General features: G+C 47.4%; 1 protein-coding gene across 5 annotated transcripts in view; it reads right to left on the bottom strand.

Annotated features, from left to right (window-relative positions):
• LOC137355589 (rho GTPase-activating protein SYDE2-like) overlaps positions 1 to 18,375 on the bottom strand; it is a 66,947-nt gene that overhangs the window by 2,871 nt on the left and 45,701 nt on the right. For all 5 annotated transcript variants that reach the window (XM_068020878.1, XM_068020877.1, XM_068020879.1 and 2 more), the window contains 4 exons: positions 12,831 to 13,060; positions 11,524 to 11,650; positions 9,581 to 9,759; positions 550 to 781 (listed from right to left, as the gene is read on the bottom strand). In XM_068020878.1, coding sequence (XP_067876979.1) covers positions 550 to 781; positions 9,581 to 9,759; positions 11,524 to 11,650; positions 12,831 to 13,060 — 768 coding nt within the window. The remainder of the gene's footprint in view (positions 1 to 549; positions 782 to 9,580; positions 9,760 to 11,523; positions 11,651 to 12,830; positions 13,061 to 18,375) is intronic.

Here is an 18,375-nt window from a genome sequence, read left to right as displayed (position 1 = left end):
GAGGAGGGAAAGTTTACCTTTGTCACAGTCACATAGGATGTCATTTGTGACTTGGATAAGATCTGTGGCAGGGGCTGAATCCTGATTGGAGAGATTCAAACATGGAGTTCAGGGAAAGATGGGCACGGATTTGGGAAGTGACAACACGTTAAAAGGAAAAAGGAAAGAGAGGTTGGAGATGGGATGATACTTTGCAAGGACGCTGGAATAGTGAGCAGTGGCATGTCTCTGCCTGGTAACCCATCACCCTTACGCCTCAGCCTGCCCCCAGTGACACCCCCTCACTGCCCCAGTAATGCACACCCACACCTCAATCAGCACCCCTGGTGCTGTACTGGCCTGAGACAGCTCTCTCACAAGAGACTGGGGATGGAACCAGTAACTTTCCTAATTTTGATGGCTAATCTTAAGTCAGTCAGTCATTAGATGGGTGGAGGGGTCCAACTCGTTTTTAAAAGGGCCTTGATAAATCTGTAACTCCCTACAACCAATAGCTTGGTATCAAACTGCATGTTCACACTCGCCGAGTATCTGCCCTCTTGTACTTACTGGGCCACAGCTGCAGCAGGTAGTGTAAAACCTCAATGTGGCTCTTGAAGTCGAGAGCACTGGCGAGTTCCTTGGAGTGAGGAAGAGTGCAAGCGCCTTGCTGAGAGATTCCTTGCTTCTGACCGAGGAGCACTGGCCCAAAGCAGACAGCCAGGTTCTGACACGTCATCTTGTTGGACTCTTGTAGTGAGGCCACTAGGCTTAGATGGTCAAGGAGTACGGTGAGAGTGGCCTGGGAGAGAGAAGAACAACACACTCATTACTGAAAGAGAGCAGTACAGTGAGCACCTGGACAAACTTCTCCAGCTTCCTGTTGGCTACCATGCATGACAATGCTGATGCCGCTCTCTCTTCTGGTCTCTGACCTCTCACCCTTCACAGCCTTCCTCACCTCTACTTCCACATCTCCAACCCTCCAATTACCATTACCCCCCCACAGTTACCACCCTAGTTCCATGGAATCTACAAACACATTCTCCTCTGCATTGAGACCATCCCTGCCTCAAATCTGTTCTTTCCCAGGGCCTCAGAAGGATCCAGTTCCTCACCTCTCGCTTCATCACTGCCTGAAAGTGCTTCGCAATCAATGAAGTATTTTGCAACAGCCATTTTGTTCAACGCAAAATCCCACAAAAAAGCAACGAGGTGAAGAACTAATGTGCCTTTGGAGGCGCTGGTCACGTACATTGGGAAAGCCGCTCATTCCTCTTCAAATGGGATCAATGACATCTACCTGACCCACCAGAAGTGGCAGATGGGGTCTCAATTTATTGTCGCATCTGAAGGATGCTGCACTCCCTCGGTACCACACTGACAAGTCCTGGAGGGGTGTTTGAACCCACAACCTTCTGACCCAGATGCCAGAGTGTTCGCATTTAGCAAAGGCTGGCTATGAAGGAAAGGCCTGCTCCGGTACTGCACCACACTTACTGACTGATTCCCTATGGAGAACAGGAGCCACAATCAAAGACACTGCTGCCACGGAGAGGAGCCTCGGAACAGGAAATGTCATTCAGCCCCTTCCGCCAGAAAATGAGACCATGGTTTATCTCATCTTGGCTCCATCTACCCGTCTTATCACTTGATAGCCTCACCTCATAAAAATCCGTCAATCTGAAAATTTAAAGCACTTTTAATTGACCCCACAGTATGCACGGGTTTTTGGACAAGAGAGTTTCCGCTACTCTTCCTGATTCAACACTCAACAGCCCAGCTCTAATTTTAACGCGCCCTGTTGTTCTGGATTCCCCCGCCAAGGGACATAATTTCTCTATCTACTTTACTGAATCCTTCTACAATTTTAAACACCTCGATTAGATCACCTTTCAACTTTCATTTAACCCTTTAAGCCCGGTAACATTCTGGCGATTCTGTGCTGCACCCACTCTGGGCTTGTATCCCCATCCTGACGAGCGGTGCCCAGAAAGGAACACTGAACTCCAGATGGGGTCTATAACTGAAGGATCACTTCCTCCCCTTGGCATTCCGGAGCACGGTGGCAGTGAACGTCAGCACACGGTCTGTGAGGAGGGTTTGTCATCTCTTTACCGTTCGATCAAGATTCCACATCCCAGTTCAGGAGGGACACTTCCCTTCGGTTTTTGTGTGACTGCAACCTCTGCAGGAGCACCACATTCCGATCAGGCCAATGACAGGACTAGCAATTACATTTTTCTGAAAACAAGTGGTTATTTAAAAATAAATGGGAATTTGTGTCACACCCTGTTTACAGGCTCCACAAACGGTATTGCTTTTCATCCGCTGGAAGATTCTTTCTATTTGTGGAAAAATGTAAAACTCGGGATTAGCACAGGAAGCAAACCACCAAGACCCAACCTTTACACACAACAGATTATTAGAACAAGCAGCACATTACCACAAGGAACTTGCAGAAAAGAGAGAAAGATACTAAAGGGGGGAGGGGCAAGGAAAGAGCTGCAAACTGGGAATGGAGCAGCCAGATTCAATATGGAGTCATCACCGTGGACCAAATGGATTCCTTCAGTATCCGACGTGGCTCAGCGGCCAGCACTCTCACCTCGGGGTCAGAAGGTCATGGGGTCAAGCTCCACTCCAGACGTTCAAGCACAAATTCCTGGCCGACACTCCCAGTGCAGTACTGAGGGAGTGCTGCACTGTCAGAGGTGCCGCCTTTCGGATGAGACGTTAAAGTGAGGCCCCATCTGACCTCCCAGCGCACAATTTCAAAGAAGAGCAGGGGAGTTCCCCCCCGGTGTCCTGACCCATATTTATTCCTCAATTAAGATCAGTAAAACAGACTATCTGCTCATTATTATGCTCCTGTTTGACAGACCTTGCTGTTCACAAATTAGCTGCCGTAATTCCTACATTACAACAGTGACTACATATCTAAAGCACTTGGTTGACTGCAAAGCTCTATAGATCATCCTGAGGTCGGTAAAGGCACTATAGAAATTTGACAGAATCCTGAACTGGAACGGTTAACAACATCTTGCATTTATATAGTGCCTTTAATGTAGTAAAGTGTCCCAAGGTACTTCATAGGAGCATCATCAAACATCAGTTGACACCAAACCACGTAAGGAGATTTTAGGTCAGGTGACCAAAAACTTGGTCAAAGATTTAGCTTTTTAAGAGCATCTCATAGGTGGAGGGACAGATGGAGCGATCTAGGGAGGGAATTCCAGCTGAAGTGGTGAAAATTGGGGAATGCGCAAGAGGTCAGAATTGGATGAGCGCAGATATCTTGGAGGGTCGTGGGACAGAGATAGGGAGGGGGCGAGGCCACGGAGGGATTTGAAAACATGGATGTGAATCTTAAAATCGAGGAATTGCTTAACTAGGAGCCAATGTAGGCCAGTGAGCACAGGGTCGATGAGTAAAAGGTTAGCGTGTAAAATTAAAGTGCATGGGATTGTGGGTAGTGTATTGCGATGGATAGAAAATTGGTTGGCAGACAGGAAACAAAGAGTAGGGATAAATGGGTCTTTTTCCGAATGGCAGGCAGTGACTAGCGGGGTACAAAGAACAGAACATGCACAGGAACAGGCCATTCGGCCCTCCAAGCCTGCGCCGATCATTATGCCTGTCTAAACTAAATCCTTCTGCACTTCCGGGGTCCGTATCCCTCTGTTCCCTTCCTATTCATGTATTTGTCAAGGCGCCTCTTAAATGTCGCTATCGTACCTGCTTCCACCACCTCCCCCGGCAGCAAGTTCCAGGCACTCACCACCCTCTGTGTAAAGAACTTGCCTCGCACATCCCCTCTAAACTTTGCCCCTCGCACCTTAAACCTATGTCCCCTAGTAACTGACTCTTCCACCCTGGAAAAAGCTTCTGACTATCCACTCTGTCCATGCCGCTCATAACTTTGTAAACCTCTATCATGTCGCCCCTCCACCTCCGTCGTTCCAGTGAAAACAATCAGAGTTTATCCAATCTCTCCTCATAGTTAATACCCTCCAGACCAGGCAACATCCTGCTAAACCTCTTCTGTACCCTCTCCACAGCCTCCACGTCCTTCTGGTAGTGTGGCGACCAGAATTGCATGCAATATTCTAAGTGTGGCCTAACTAAGGTTCTGTACAGCTGCAGCATGACTTGCCAATTTTTATACTCTATGCCCCGACCGATGAAGGCAAGCATGCTGTATGCCTTCTTGACTACCTTATCCACCTGCGTTGCCACCTTCAGTGATCTGTGGACTTGTACACCCAGATCTCTCTGCCTGTCAATACTCCTAAGGGTTCTGCCATTTACTTTATACTTCCCACCTGTATTAGACCTTCCAAAATGCATTATCGGTGCTAGGACCCAGCAATTCACAATATATATTAATGATTTAGATGAGGGAACTAAATGCAATATCTCCAAATTTGCAGATGACACAAAACTGGGTGGGAGGGTGAGTTGTGAGGAGGATGCAGAGAGGCTTCAGGGTGATTTGGACAAGTTGAGTGAGTGGGCAAATGCATGGCAGATGCAATATAATGTGGATAAATGTGAGGTTATCCACTTTGGTAGCAAAAACAGGAAGGCAGATTATCTGAATGGTTATAAACAGAGAGGGGAATATGCAGCGAGACCTGGGTGTTCTCGTACACCAGTCGCTGAAAGTAAGCATGCAGGTGGTAAAAAAGGCAAATGGTATGTTGGCCTTCATAGCGACAGGATTCGAGTACAGGAGCAGGGATGTCTTGCTGCAATTATACAGGGCCTTGGTGAGGCCACACCTGGAATATTGAGCACAGTTTTGGTCTCCTTATCTGAGGAAGGATGTTCTTGCTACAGAGGGAGTGCAGCGAAGGTTTACCAGACTGATTCCTGGGATGGCAGGACTGACGCATGAGGAGAGATTGAGTCGGTTAGGATTATAGTCACTGGAGTTCAGAAGAGTGAGGGGAGATCTCATAGAAACCTATAAAATTCTAACAGGACTTGACAGGGTAGATGCAGGAAGGATGTTCCCGATGGTGGGGGAGTCCAGAACCAGGGGTCATAGGTTACGGGGTAAACCTTTCAGGACTGAGATGAGGAGAAATTTCTTCACCCAGAGAGTGGTGAGCCTGTGGAATTCACTACCACAGAAAGCAGTTGAGGCCAAAACATTGTATGTTTTCAAGAAGGAGTTAGATATAGCTCTTGGGTCTAAAGGGATCAAAGGGTATGGGGTGAAAGCGGGAACATGTTACTGAGTTGGATGATCAAAATGAATGATGGAGCAGGCTCGAAGGGCCTACTCCTGCCACTATTTTCTATGTTTCGATGTGAACGGGACTTGGTGGGAGTAAGAACACGGGCAGCAGAAATTTCGATTGAGCTCAAGTTTACGAAGGGTGGAATGAGAGAGGCCGGCCAGGAGAACATTGAAATAGTCAAATCTAGAGGTAAGAAAGGCTTGGATGAGGGTTTCAGCAGCAGATGAGCTGAGGCAAGGCAGAGCTGGGTGACATTAAGGAGGTCACATAGACATGTCTACAAAGCTCTTGATGTAATAATACACGGCAAAGCACTTCACAAACGAGAGCAGCAGCATGGAGCGAGGGACAGGAGACAGAGTGGAGGGGACTGAATGCACTGGCAAAGAGAGAAATATTGAGACGACATCTAAACGTGGTGGGGGTGGGGAAAGAAAGATGAAGTAGAAGGGAGGGGTTTAAAGTCACTAGTCCAGGAGAGTGTATCTGTGTCACAGTACTCACACTGATGAGTTGCAAAATAGTGAAACTAAAAATGAAAATCTCTTCACATTTAGTGATTTAAATCAAACCAGAATATTTTAAGTTTTTAAAAGGAGATTTTTTTTTTTCAGTACGCATTTAAAAAAACCCTTTTGCACCTCAAGTCAGGCTGTATAATGAACTCTGTGTCCTTTCTCCACAACCTTTACATCGACTTCAGTCTGCAGCAGTGGTCATGCTGCGTTCGAGGTACATGCCAGACAGACCTACGGTTCTGTGCGTGAATCACAGAGATATGTCAAACGTATTAAGCTGGCCCAGTGTCTTATTTATTGTATTCATGCCTTTTTCTTCAAGAGGTCCAGCTGTTAACCAGGTGTGAACAGTAAGATCCCACGTCAGGAGGTCTATCTCTTCTCCAATTCACAAACCCAAGGCAGGGTAGCTGCATTTTCATTCATTCTCAGAGTGTGGCAAGGCTGGCATTTACTGCCCAGCCCCAATCGCCCTGAGGTAGCGCTGATGGGGGGGGGGGGGGGGGAGGGGGCGTGAACACCTTTTTCCCGAGCCTCCTACTCTTTGCCATGGTTTGATACACTGAGTGGCTTGCTGGGCCATTTCAGAGGGTCCCTATGTTTGGAGGGGAGAACTGACCAGAGTTTCTACACCTCAGCATTACCCAGTGACCCCTATGTGGACTTTTGGCAAGAACAGGATTCACCTCAGATTTCAACATTGTCAATGTGCAATAACAGCCATTGGACACGGTACAGGAGTAGTTTTATCATCAATAATAATTCTCAGGATGTGGGTGTCACTGATAAGGCCCAGACATAACCAAGAGGCTTGCTAAGCCACTTCAGAGGGCACTGGAGAGTGGTGTCACATATAGGCCCAGACCAGGTAGGAAGAGCAAGCTTCCTTCTCCACATACATTTTATAAAAGAAACAGCCACGGTGCAAATTCTGTCACTGGGAATCCGACACTGAACTTCCACCTAAGAGGTATCACCAGGGCTCCGCTTTCAGCCGCACAGAGGCAGCTTCCTGCCTGCAAGCTGCCCCGAGACAGGCCTTGGCCAAATGGGCCACCTGACATTGCAGCTTTGACAGGACGGGCAGGGCACGTGCATCCATGCGTGGAGTAACTGAAAGAACACAGCATTAGGTCCGCTGTAAATCTGGCTGAGGCACCAAGGGACCCTTCACTACACTGAGGCACTACAGTAATTCACACTGCTGTTGTTGATTAAGACCCAGGTTCCACTTACTGCTTATAGAAAGTTGAAGATTTATGCTCAAAACAATGGTGGTGCTCTAGGTACATAGGAACAGGAAGAGGCCATTCAGCCCCTCGAGCCTGTTCCACCATTCAACATGATCATGGTTGATCTGCAAACTAACTCCATATTCCCACCTTTACCCCCTATCCCTTACTACCTTTGGATAACTAAAATCCATCAATCTCAGATTTACAATTTACAACTTTACCCAGCATCAACTGCCATTTGTGGGAGAGAGTGCCAAACTTCTACCACCCTTTGTGTGGAGCAGTGTTTCCTGATTTCCCTCACCTACGAGTCAGAAGGTCATGGGTTCAATCCCTACTCCAGACACTTTAGCCTATACGCAGGCTAGTGCAGCACTGGGGCAGTGCTGCACTGTTGCAGATACTGTCTTTAGGATAAGACGTTAAACCGAGAACCCCCCATACACTCTTGCGGATGCTAAAGATCCCATTGGACTATTAGAGGAAGAGTAGGGATGTTCTCCTCGGCGTACTGGCCAATATTTATCCCCCAATTATCAGTTAAAAAAAACTGAGCATTTATCTCATTACCGTTAGAACTTGCCGTCTGCCGAACAGGGCTACATTTCCCACACTAGTATAGCGACTGCACTCCATAAAAACCTCATTGGCTGTAAAGAGCTTTGGGATGTCCTGATTTGCATTTATATAACGCCTTTTCTTTTTTCATCTTTATCTTGAAGGAATTCCATGGTATTGCAGGGAATATAGTCAGGTAGATGAAGGGAATGGCTGAAGGAGGGGTGGGGAGCAGAGAGCACAGAGTGGAGGCACACAGCAGTTACATGGGTTGGCAGGATGCAGGTGGCAGTGTATCCCAGGAGTTTATGTTGGACCATCCTCACTTTCCCATTTAAATCGTGACTGGACATGGACACGAGAGGAATGGGATTACACTTGGGCAATGGGGCCAAATTAGGGGTCGTGGCAATCCATGAGAAAGAATGGAGAGCACTGGAGGAGGTCACAGGCAGGTGGGCAGTTAGGTGGCAGATGCAGTTCAAGGGAGAAAATTGCGAAGTAGCACACTTGGGGAAAAAGAGCAACGAATGGAAGTGTAACCCCAAGTGGGTGCTGCTGGCAAGGCTGGCATTTATTACCCATCCCTAGTTGCCCCGAGAAGGTGGTGATGGGACTTCTTCCTGCAGCAGTTTAATACAACTTAGTGCTTTTCCAGGCCACGTCAGAGGGTCAACCGCATAGATATGGAACTGGAGTCACATAGAGGACAGACCGGGTAAGGGCAGCAGGTTTCCTTCCCTATAGTATCGTCAAGAACCTACTGAGTCCTTTAAGACAAGCCAACAGCTTCATGGCCACTTTTACTGAGAACTGCTTTTTATTTCCAGATGTTTCTCAAACTTTTAATTCAAATTCCCAAAGCACCATCGTGGGATCTGAGTTCACAATCTCTGAATTACTCATCCGGTAACACTAGAATGGCACGACTGTACACACGTATCCTGGCAAAAAAATGAAGGTTAAGTTTGTACAAGACCTTGGTTAGGCTATGCAAAGGGGAGTGCAGTGATTCACCAGGATGACACCAAGGAGGTGCAGTCACAGATGAGGATCTAATAAAGGTTTTCAAAACGATCAAAGATTTGGAAAGTGTTAATCGTGAGAGATTGCGCGCGCTGGTTGGTAAATCAGACACAACGGGAAGAATGATAGGGGAAATCAGTACACATGCTTTCTCACAAAGGATTATTAAAACAGGGAATGCTGCACCACAAGAGGACAACTGAGGCAGGGACACTACCATCTGAAGGGAGATTGGATAAGGATTTCAAAAGGAAATATATGAAAGACTCACTGGCCGGACAAGTTGAGAAAGCTGTTCAAAAGCATACAGGACCCTTGGCTTTATTAATAGATGCACAGATTACAAAAGGATGTTATGGCAAACCTTTATAAAACACTGGTTAAGCCTCAGCTGGCATATCGTGGCCAATTCTGGGCACCACACTAGGGAGAAATGGCTGAGGGCACCGGGTGTATATGACGCTATGTGGAATAGAAAAGGTTCGTCTGCAGCATTAGTTCACATAAAGCCATGAGAGTAGGACAAAGGGACAAGGGCACAAACTGGCAAGTTCAGGACGGACAACACAAAGTCCCTCCCACATAGAATGAACACAGAGTGGCCTCTACATAGAGACATGGAGGCAGGAACTTTGCAGTTCAGTGCTGCAATTGGGCTGAGATCATAGGAGGACGAGATAGATGGGATGAATGGCCTCCCTTGGCCACCATGGTTTTTGTGATGTCATAAAATGGACATGTCTAACACGCCCACTTTGAGAGGACGATCTCTCCTGGCTCTCATATACCTACCATTACCTCAAATTACAGTCTCTCTGACCCATCCCAACGGCTCCACAAGGATCTCTCTATCTATTCCACCCCAAGCTCATGCGGCTCGTCCTCACCCAGTAACATCCCATTACCAGCCTCCGTCACAGCTTTATTGGGAATTCTAAACCATCCAGTGGGAATGACCTGTGAATGGAGTGAGGCTCCCAGAGGGACAGGAGGACTGCTGGGCTAGTGTTGTTACCTTCTCAGTGTCAGGTAGGCAGTCCAGTAGAGCCACTGCGTTGGCGGGGCTCTGGCTGGCATCTGGCATGCCCATCGTCATCTTCAAGGGCCACTTGGCCGTGGCCTCGAGCACCACTTCATAGAGGGTCTTTGTGATGAGGGGAGACGGGAGCTCCCGAAGGTAGTCCTTGAGGATGCCTGTGGAAGTGGCAAACAGTTAGTAACAGATGCAAAATCACCAGTAGAACGTTGCACTCAGTCACACGGGGACAGGCAGCGTTCAGGAAGCCTGACTCTCCCCTCCCGCCCTTGTGTTTGCCTTATTCCCCATGGGTGGGGGTGCGGAGTCCTAGGGGGACAGTAGAGAGATGGACGGGGGAGAGGGGAAGGGGTGGTGGCAGGTGGCAGACGGGGGAAGGGGGCAGCTGGGAGACAGAGGGTACATTAGTTTAACTGTTGACGTTTTGAATAATTGCTATAAAATTCCAACAGGTGGACAGTAAAGGAAAATACTAACATTAAAGGTGGATTTTAATTTCATGAAGGAAAAGAAAAGTCTGACTCCGGTGAAGGGTTTGGCCTTCGGTCTGGAATTCAGGATTGTACTGGCTTCACCTCGGGCTGACTATAGAGCAGGATTGTGGCAGTCTAACCTGAATCAAAAGGGGAAAAAGGGACGGTTGTCAGCCAAGTAAAACAAGGGATGACCTTCAGGACTGACAAACTCAGCACTACACTGGCATTGCCATCGCTAGACCCCGACCCGCGATACAGCGCCTCTCAGGACATCCCAACGCGTGCCAACGGGCGGCACAGTGGCGCAGTGGTTAGCACCACAGCCTCACAGCTCCAGGGACCCGGGTTCGATTCCAGGTACTGCCTGTGTGGAGTTTGCAAGTTCTCCCTGTGTCTGCGTGGGTTTTCTCCGGGTGCTCCGGTTTCCTCCCACAAGCCAAAAGACTTGCAGGTTGATAGGTAAATTGGCCATTATAAATTGTCACTAGTGTAGGTAGGTGGTAGGGAAATATAGGGACAGGAAGGGATGTTTGGTAGGAATATGGGATTAGTGTAGGATTAGTATAAATGGGTGGTTGATGTTCGGCACAGACTCGGTGGGCCGAAGGGCCTGTTTCAGTGCTGTATCTCTAATGTAATCTAAACAACGTGGGACCTTTTACATCCACCAGAGGGCAGACAGGGCCCTGGCTGAATGCCTCATCTGAAAGAAAGCACCTCCGACAGTGCTGCACTCCCTCCCTCAGTGCTGCGCTGGAGTGTCGGCCTGGATTGTACGCTCAAATCTCTGGAGTGCGACTTGAAGCCACGGCCTTCTGACTCAGAAAGGAGAGCGGGCAAACGCAGAGCTGAGTTGGCTTCTCATTCTGCCAACGAACGCTAAAAGTTTATCGTCGCCCGTCTCAGCTGCCAGCCAGGCCTCAAGCTGGAGGCTTGCGTGTTGGGACATCGGGTGAGGACAGAATCGAGTTTGGATCTGCTCACCCTCCCTTCCTCCAGCTCACATATGCAGCGCTGACATTCTGCACGAGGTAGAGGGGTGCCTGGGCGGACTGTGAGTGAGCTCCTCTGGCAAAAAAACTAGAGGGGCAATGAAGAGAATATTCAATATTTTTACCCAGTGAGTTATGATAGTCTGGAACAAGTTGCCTGAACAGGGCAATTTCAATAATAACTCTCAAAAATAAATACCTGGAAAGGAGAAGTTTGCAGGAGTCGGGGGAAAGAGGGCTTGGGACTATTTGGACAGTTCTTTCAATGGGCCAGCACAGGCACGATGGGCCGAATGAACTCTTTCTACAGTGTACGAAGATTCGATGAGGGCATCGCACGCAGTGCAGCCGGTCTGAGCTGGGTCAGAGGTGAAGGGCTCGCACCCCACCAGGGTCAGAGGTCACGGGCTCCCGCCCTGCCAGGGTCAGAGGGCATTCCCGCTCGGTCGCTCACCTGTGATGACATTGATGTCGGGGTAGATTTCCTCGGAGAGGTCCACGGACGCACTGTCGCGCTCGAAGGAATCCCGCAGCTCTTTCTTCACAGCTGCTGACCCACAGAGACGATAGAGACCCACAGCCTGGCACACCCATTCAAGCGGACATTCAAACATCACACAAAATAAACAGGACACACGTCAGTCAGGGAGAATCTTAAAACCCCTGTACATAATCCCGAAATGCACTGAGACTACGAAGTGAAGCTGCCCGTGAATCCCATGGAGAGGTCTGTCAGGCAGAAACATATTTGAACTTGTTAATCCAGGATCGATCCGGATTCCAGAGTAGTGAGGGCTTTCGAGCAGTACTTGGCAGTTAAACCCAGCTCGACACTCACCCCCCCTCCCCCCACAAACATCTGGGCCACAATATGAAGCTCCCGCCCCCTCAGCATACTTGTCAAAATCCAAGTCACCACCACCTATATCTCCCAGATAAATAGTGCTTTCAGGGGAGAGGATCGAAAATTCCGAGTTAAACATCGAAAATGTTGTAAATCCTGGGTGCTGCAGACGATCCCCAGCAGTTTCTGTTTTTACTTCAGATTGCCAACATCTGAAGTTTTTGCTTTTTGCAAACTGCAGGGTTATCCTTACAGCTTTTCTGAGTATTTATTCACAGTGAATGTTTTTCATGTTTAACTATACAATTATATATTTTAATGCCTCGGTTCAACTCGGGGTCCGGCTGCTGAATGCAGTGCTGTGACCTGCCAATGCAGCAGGTTGTCACTGGCACGATTCCTCCCACCGTTCCCCACCCTGGCATCACCCCTTCGCCACCCCTACTTCTCATCCCCCACATTCTGACCCCCCACCCTCTCCCCAACCCACTGAAAACCATCACAGACCCTGGCCTCCCCCACACGCACACCCCTTTCTGCCAACCCCCAACCATGTCAAACACTGTCCCCCCTCTCCATCCCCATAACTCCAGCCCTCACCAAGCTCTATTGTCTTTCCATGTCTGAGAACCTCCTGGGCTTCGATCGTCTTTACCTCCAAGTTCTCCTGCAGTCCCAAGACCCCGCACTGTGTGCTCCTCCAATCTTTTCGCTCCCTACTTCCCTCCACATCCCAATTCGTAGCCAGGTCTTCAGCCAACTTGGAAGACCCTCCTTCTTCATCTCTGCGTTGCCACCTCTCTCCGTCCCTTCAAAGTCCTCAATCTCTCTGACTGTGTTCTGGTCCCCTCCTGCTCCTCCACAATCTATCCTTCAGAGAGATGCAAGTTACCTGCACTGGAACATTCTAGACTCACCTTTAGGCCCCGTTTCTCAATCTCAGAGACACATTTCTGTATCAGCAGGGGCACAGTGACTCCGGAATTCTCCCGCTCCACTAGCTCGCGAAGCTCCATCCTGAAAACCCTGGGCTCTCGCTGGTCCTCGGGGCAGCACAGGGGAACCTCCCACAACTCGACAAGCGACATCTTCAGGTAGAGGACTCCACGAGGCTCCAGCCTCATGGCAAGCTGGTGTGTGCGGGCACCTGACCGGGGTGGGGTGGGGGGGGGGGGGGAGGGCAACAAGGCACATTTGTTAGGGGCGTGCAATTGGTTCTGCTGGGTCTTCTATATTATCATGGGGAAACTGGCGACTGGCCACATGAAATATCTCCCAGAATGGTCGTGGAACTCAGCAGTGATACAACATTTGAATTTGCTGTCGGGATCTGTGAAATGATGAGAAGGCTGAATTCATTGTTCTTCCTTCATTGTCCCCAGGAAGACACTCAACCCCTTGAGTCTGCCCCTCCCATTCAGTTAGATGATGGCTGATCTGTATCTCAACCCTACTTTTGATCCATATTCCTTGATACTCTTACCCAACAAGAATCTAACAATCTCAGGCTTGAAAGTGACAAGTATCCCACAGCCTTTGGGGGGGGGCAAGAGAGTTCCAGATTTTCACCGTCATTTGGGTGCCCAAGTGCTTTCTGATTTCGCTCCTGAATGGTCTGGATCTAGTTTTAAGATTACTTCCCCTTGTTCTCAATTCCGCCGCTAGTGGAAATAATTTATCCGCAAGTACCACAATCGCCACTCCATCTTGTAAGAGGGTGATGGTTACAGATTTAGGGCTTGCTGCAGTTACATTCTCAGGACAAGTGACCAGAGTTGATTAGGAGGTGCCTCACACTACCCCAAGTCCACTGGTATAACTCGGGGTGAATCCAACACTAAAATGCCCCCAAGATCATGAACTAATTTACCTGTCATTTGCAGATGTGTTTCTACAATCTCCCTCAAAAGCGGGCGGAGTTAACACTAGTGAGGCAACACTGGCTTTAAATCATTAAACCATGTCAGTCATGGCCCAATGGGCAGCACTTGCACCTCTGAATCAGAGAGGGCGTGGACTCAAATCCCACTCAGGAGACTTCAGCATGTGATCTAGGTTGACACTAGGTTTAATGGCTGCAGGAATATCCTGAGGTCCTGAAATGCACAATAGAAAAGCAAGTCTTCCTTACTCCTGTATCCAATAACAAGACCCCGAGACAGACGTGTACAGTATTTCCAGTGAAGATCATTCGGGTTAATGTCCCTCATTGTAAGGATCACAGCACACACGCTCAGTGCCACATGGCAGTACCTCAGTTTTTTTTTGAGTGCGGGAAACAGACAACGATTCCACCGAGTCAACGCTCACTCTCGGCCTGATACAGAGTAACGCTCCCTCCAATCTACCCCAACCTAATCCAGAGAGGAGCACACCACCCATCCACCCCTGTACCCCATCTGTAGCATACAGGTAGTCTCCATTTCTCACAACAGTTGTCACTGAGAGAGAGAGGGTCTGGCGAGGGCTGTATAATTCCGGGAAATTATAGGCGTTCATTGGGAATTAAGCCGAGAATCCACAAACTCATTTCTTGCCAGCCAGAAGGTCAAGACCTTTGGGCAGAGAGTTGAGATTGGCGGGGGGGGGGGGGGGGGGGGGGGGCGGGAACCAGTAACAAGGTCCTAAAAGCAAAACAAAAACCAGGAGGAACGTCAATCACCCTGTGCAGAAGATCTCACCATGGTCTAAATGACGTGCCTGAATGTAAAATCTCATCAGTTCTCTCAGGAAGGTTTCTCTAAGAGATCACCTTGGACTGGGTCTATTTTTCTGTTGTATTTGTGAGAATGTGCTCTGCTGATATCCACAATTCCACTCATCGAACGTGAGCTGCTTCCCAATGACATTTTCTTCTATTTATATTGAATTTGGTCCTTATTGCATAATCAGATGCCAAGATTGGGGAATGGACTTGTCCAATGACAGGTTTGCTTCCAAACACCCACATCAGCAGCTCTCGCACCCACCCCCCGACACAGGGCAGCAAGGCTTGAAGGTCGGGCAGAGCTTCTCCTCCTCCTCTTCCCAAACTCCCCGATATTCCCACTTGCCGCACCGGCCATTCTTCCCACCTCTGCGAAGGCGATTGACGTGAACCACAAACGCTTGCCAGTGCACTCATTGAGAGCCAGTGAGCTGCTCCATCAGCACCACATCTACAGTGGGGTTTGGCTGGGCCTAGACTTCATGTCGGAAAATTGGCGGGCACGGATGATGGATGACTGGGTAGAAACAGCCCAAATACATAACAGATGTATGATTCAAGGAGTTGCCAAAAGATGCCCTCACTTGCTCCAGTCAGTTTTCACATGGATTATTCCAAACAAAAAAAAACACAGAACTGCTGAACACCCCCCCATCGCTCCAGCATTCTTCCAGCCACAACTCTCACAAACATACAAACTAGGAGCAGGGCTAGGCTATTGGGCCCCTCAAGCCTGCTCCACCATTCTATTAGATCATGGCTGATCTGTTTGTGGACACAACTCCATTTTCCTGCCTACCCCCGATACCCTTTGACTCTTGTTCGGCAAGAATCTGTCTACCTCTGCCTTAAAATCATTCAATGACCCTGCCTCCACTGCTCTCCGGGGAAGAGAGTTCCACAGACTCTCAACCCTCTGAACAGATTTCTCCTCTTCTCTGTCTTACATGGGAGACCCTTATTTTTAAACTGTGCCCCCTAGTTTTAGTCTCTCCTACAAGGGGAAACATCTTTCACTATCCACCCTGTCAAGCCCCCTCAGGATCTTATATATTTCAATAAGATCACCTCTCATTCTTCTAAACTCCAATGACTACAGATCCAACCTTTCCTCATAAGATAACCCTCTCATCCCAGGAATCAGTCGAGTGAACCTTCTCTGAACTGCTTCCAATGCAATTACATCCTTTCTTAAGTAAGGAGACCAAAACTGTACACAATACTCTAGATGTGGTCTCACCAATGCCCTGTACAACTGTAACAAAACATCTCTACTTTTATATTCCATTTCCCTTTGCAATGAATGACAGCATTGCATTTGCCTCCTTTATCTCTTGCTGTACCTGCATACTAACTTATTGTGTTTCGTGCACGAGGACACCCAGATCCCTCGGCATCTCAGAGTTCTGCAATCTCTCTCCGTTTAAATAATATGTTGCTTTTCTATTTTTCCAGCCAAAGTGGACCAGTTCACATTTTCCCACATTATACTCCATCTGCCAAATCTTTGCCCACTCACTTAAACTATCTATATCCCTTTGCAGACTCCTTATGTCCTCTGCACAACTTACTCTCCGACTTATCTTTGTGTCATCAGCAAATTTAGCAACCATACATTCTGTCCCTTCATCCAAGTCATAGATATTGTTACGACTGAGGCGGGAGGAGTGCACCGTTAATTCAGTCCCACTTCTCCACAGGTCACAACATAGACTTAAATTTTCCCACTTACCGAATGAGTCAATCAGATACTCCCTTTTTCCCCAACCAGGTTTCTTTAATAAACATTATCAGTTTATTATAACCAAGTTTTAACCAGTAAGGAAGTAAACATACACGAATTGAAATATTAAAGCCCCTTATTTATCCTAGCCCTCACGCACACACACACAACTGGATAACTGGGGAAAAAAAGGGATTTTTGTTTATAGCTGTTACAAAGAAACAGAAGGAAACAGAAAAAACACTTAGACTGAAAAGAAGGTATGGAAAGAAGTCCTTTGTTTTGGTGAGGTGTCCCAAAGGCAAATAGACGGCTGTCAAAGGGATCTTCTTTGGATAGCTGTTTCCAGGCGATGTTGATGATCTGTTTGGGTAGGCTTCCAAGAGATGCAGCTACAGAAGGCTCCAAATAAGTCTTACAGCAGGGAGGCAGCAACAAGGGTTTCAGTTGCACACATTTAACATGCAAGTTCTTTAATCATGCAGGCTTTCTCCAAATACAGGAGGAAATAGTAAACATACTTGATGCAGGAACTCTTTTCATAAGAAAGAGGTGAGCTGTCTTCTCCTTTCAAGTCAGGATGCAAAACTTCTTTTCAGGCCAATCACTAACTGGCCTTTTTAACAGTTCAAATTGAAACTAAAACTTTTCCAGAGGTCCAGTGTCATGATCTCTATAAATCTTGGCCTGTCTTCTCTCTTCAAACCAAAACAACCCCTGCTGGGTTTTTATTTGAAAACAGATGCCTTTACAGTTTCACACTCAGTCCCATCCTCTGGTGACCTTCCTTTTGTAAAACAACCACACAGTTTGGCTTCTATGAAATCCTTTTCGGTTTTAAAATATACATTCTTAAGTTATAGCAAAAAAACTAACTGGCCTGCAGTTTCCTGCTTTCTGTCTTCCTCCTTTCTTGAATAGCGGAGTTACATTTGCTATCTTCCAATCTGATGGGACCTTTCCAGAATCTAGGGAATCTTGGAAAATTAAGACCAATGCACTCACCATCTCAGCAGCCACTTCTTTTAAAACCCTAGGATGAAACCCATCAGGACCTGGGGACTTGTCAGCTTTTAGTTCCAATAATTTTCTCAGTACCCTTTCCCTGGTGAAGGTAATTGTTTTAAGTTTCCCCCCCTCCCTTTCAACTCTTGATTCACAATTATTTCTGGGATGTTATTTGTATCCTCTACAGTGAAGACAGATGCAAAATCTCTGTTCAATTCCTCTATTTCCTTATTTTCCAATATGAATTTCCCAGACTCACTCTCTAGAGGACCATCATTCACTTTACTTTCTCCTTTCCTTTTTAAATACCTGTAGAAACTCTTACTATACACTTTTATATTTCTAGCTAGCTCTCTCCCATACTCTATTTTCTCTCTCATTATTCTTTTAGTCATTCTTCGCCGTCTTTTATATTCTGCCCAACCTGATCTGCCACTACCCTTGGCTGAATTGTACACTTTTTTTTTAAAGTTAGATACTATCTTTAACTTCCTTCATTAGCCACAGATGGCACGCCCTTCCCTCAGAGTCTTTCTTTCTCACTGAAATGTATCTTTGCTGAGCGTTATGAAATATCTCCTTATATGTCTGCCACTGCATCTCTAATGACCTATCCCTTAACCTAACTGCCCAGTTTACTTTAGCCAACTCTGTCCTCAAACCCTCATTGTTAAGAAACTTCCAAGCCTGTTTGTGAAGAAGGTGCTCAGACTTGGATGCTTTGGTGGAGATTGTTTATTGATTGCCACAGAGCTTACTTCTGCTCTCCAAACAACACACCCCCGGCCAGTGCTGGCTGGCTGGTCTTTATATATACACACTTGAATACAATTAACACCCAACACCATGTTAACCCTATTATCTTGATCTACCAGGTACCTATCATCCATTAACAGAACTTCAGACCCTAACACTCATAATTACCCTTATTTAAGTTTAAAACACTAGACTTAGATCTTCTCATCCTCAAACTGAATGTGAAATTCAATCATGTTGTGATCACTGGTATCTAGGGACACCTTTA

This window comes from Heterodontus francisci, chromosome 43, assembly GCF_036365525.1.
Source record: "Heterodontus francisci isolate sHetFra1 chromosome 43, sHetFra1.hap1, whole genome shotgun sequence".
NCBI lineage: Eukaryota > Metazoa > Chordata > Chondrichthyes > Heterodontiformes > Heterodontidae > Heterodontus > Heterodontus francisci.
The sequence above is the reverse complement of the archived record's forward strand: the minus strand, read 5'-3'. Positions and strand labels throughout refer to the sequence as shown.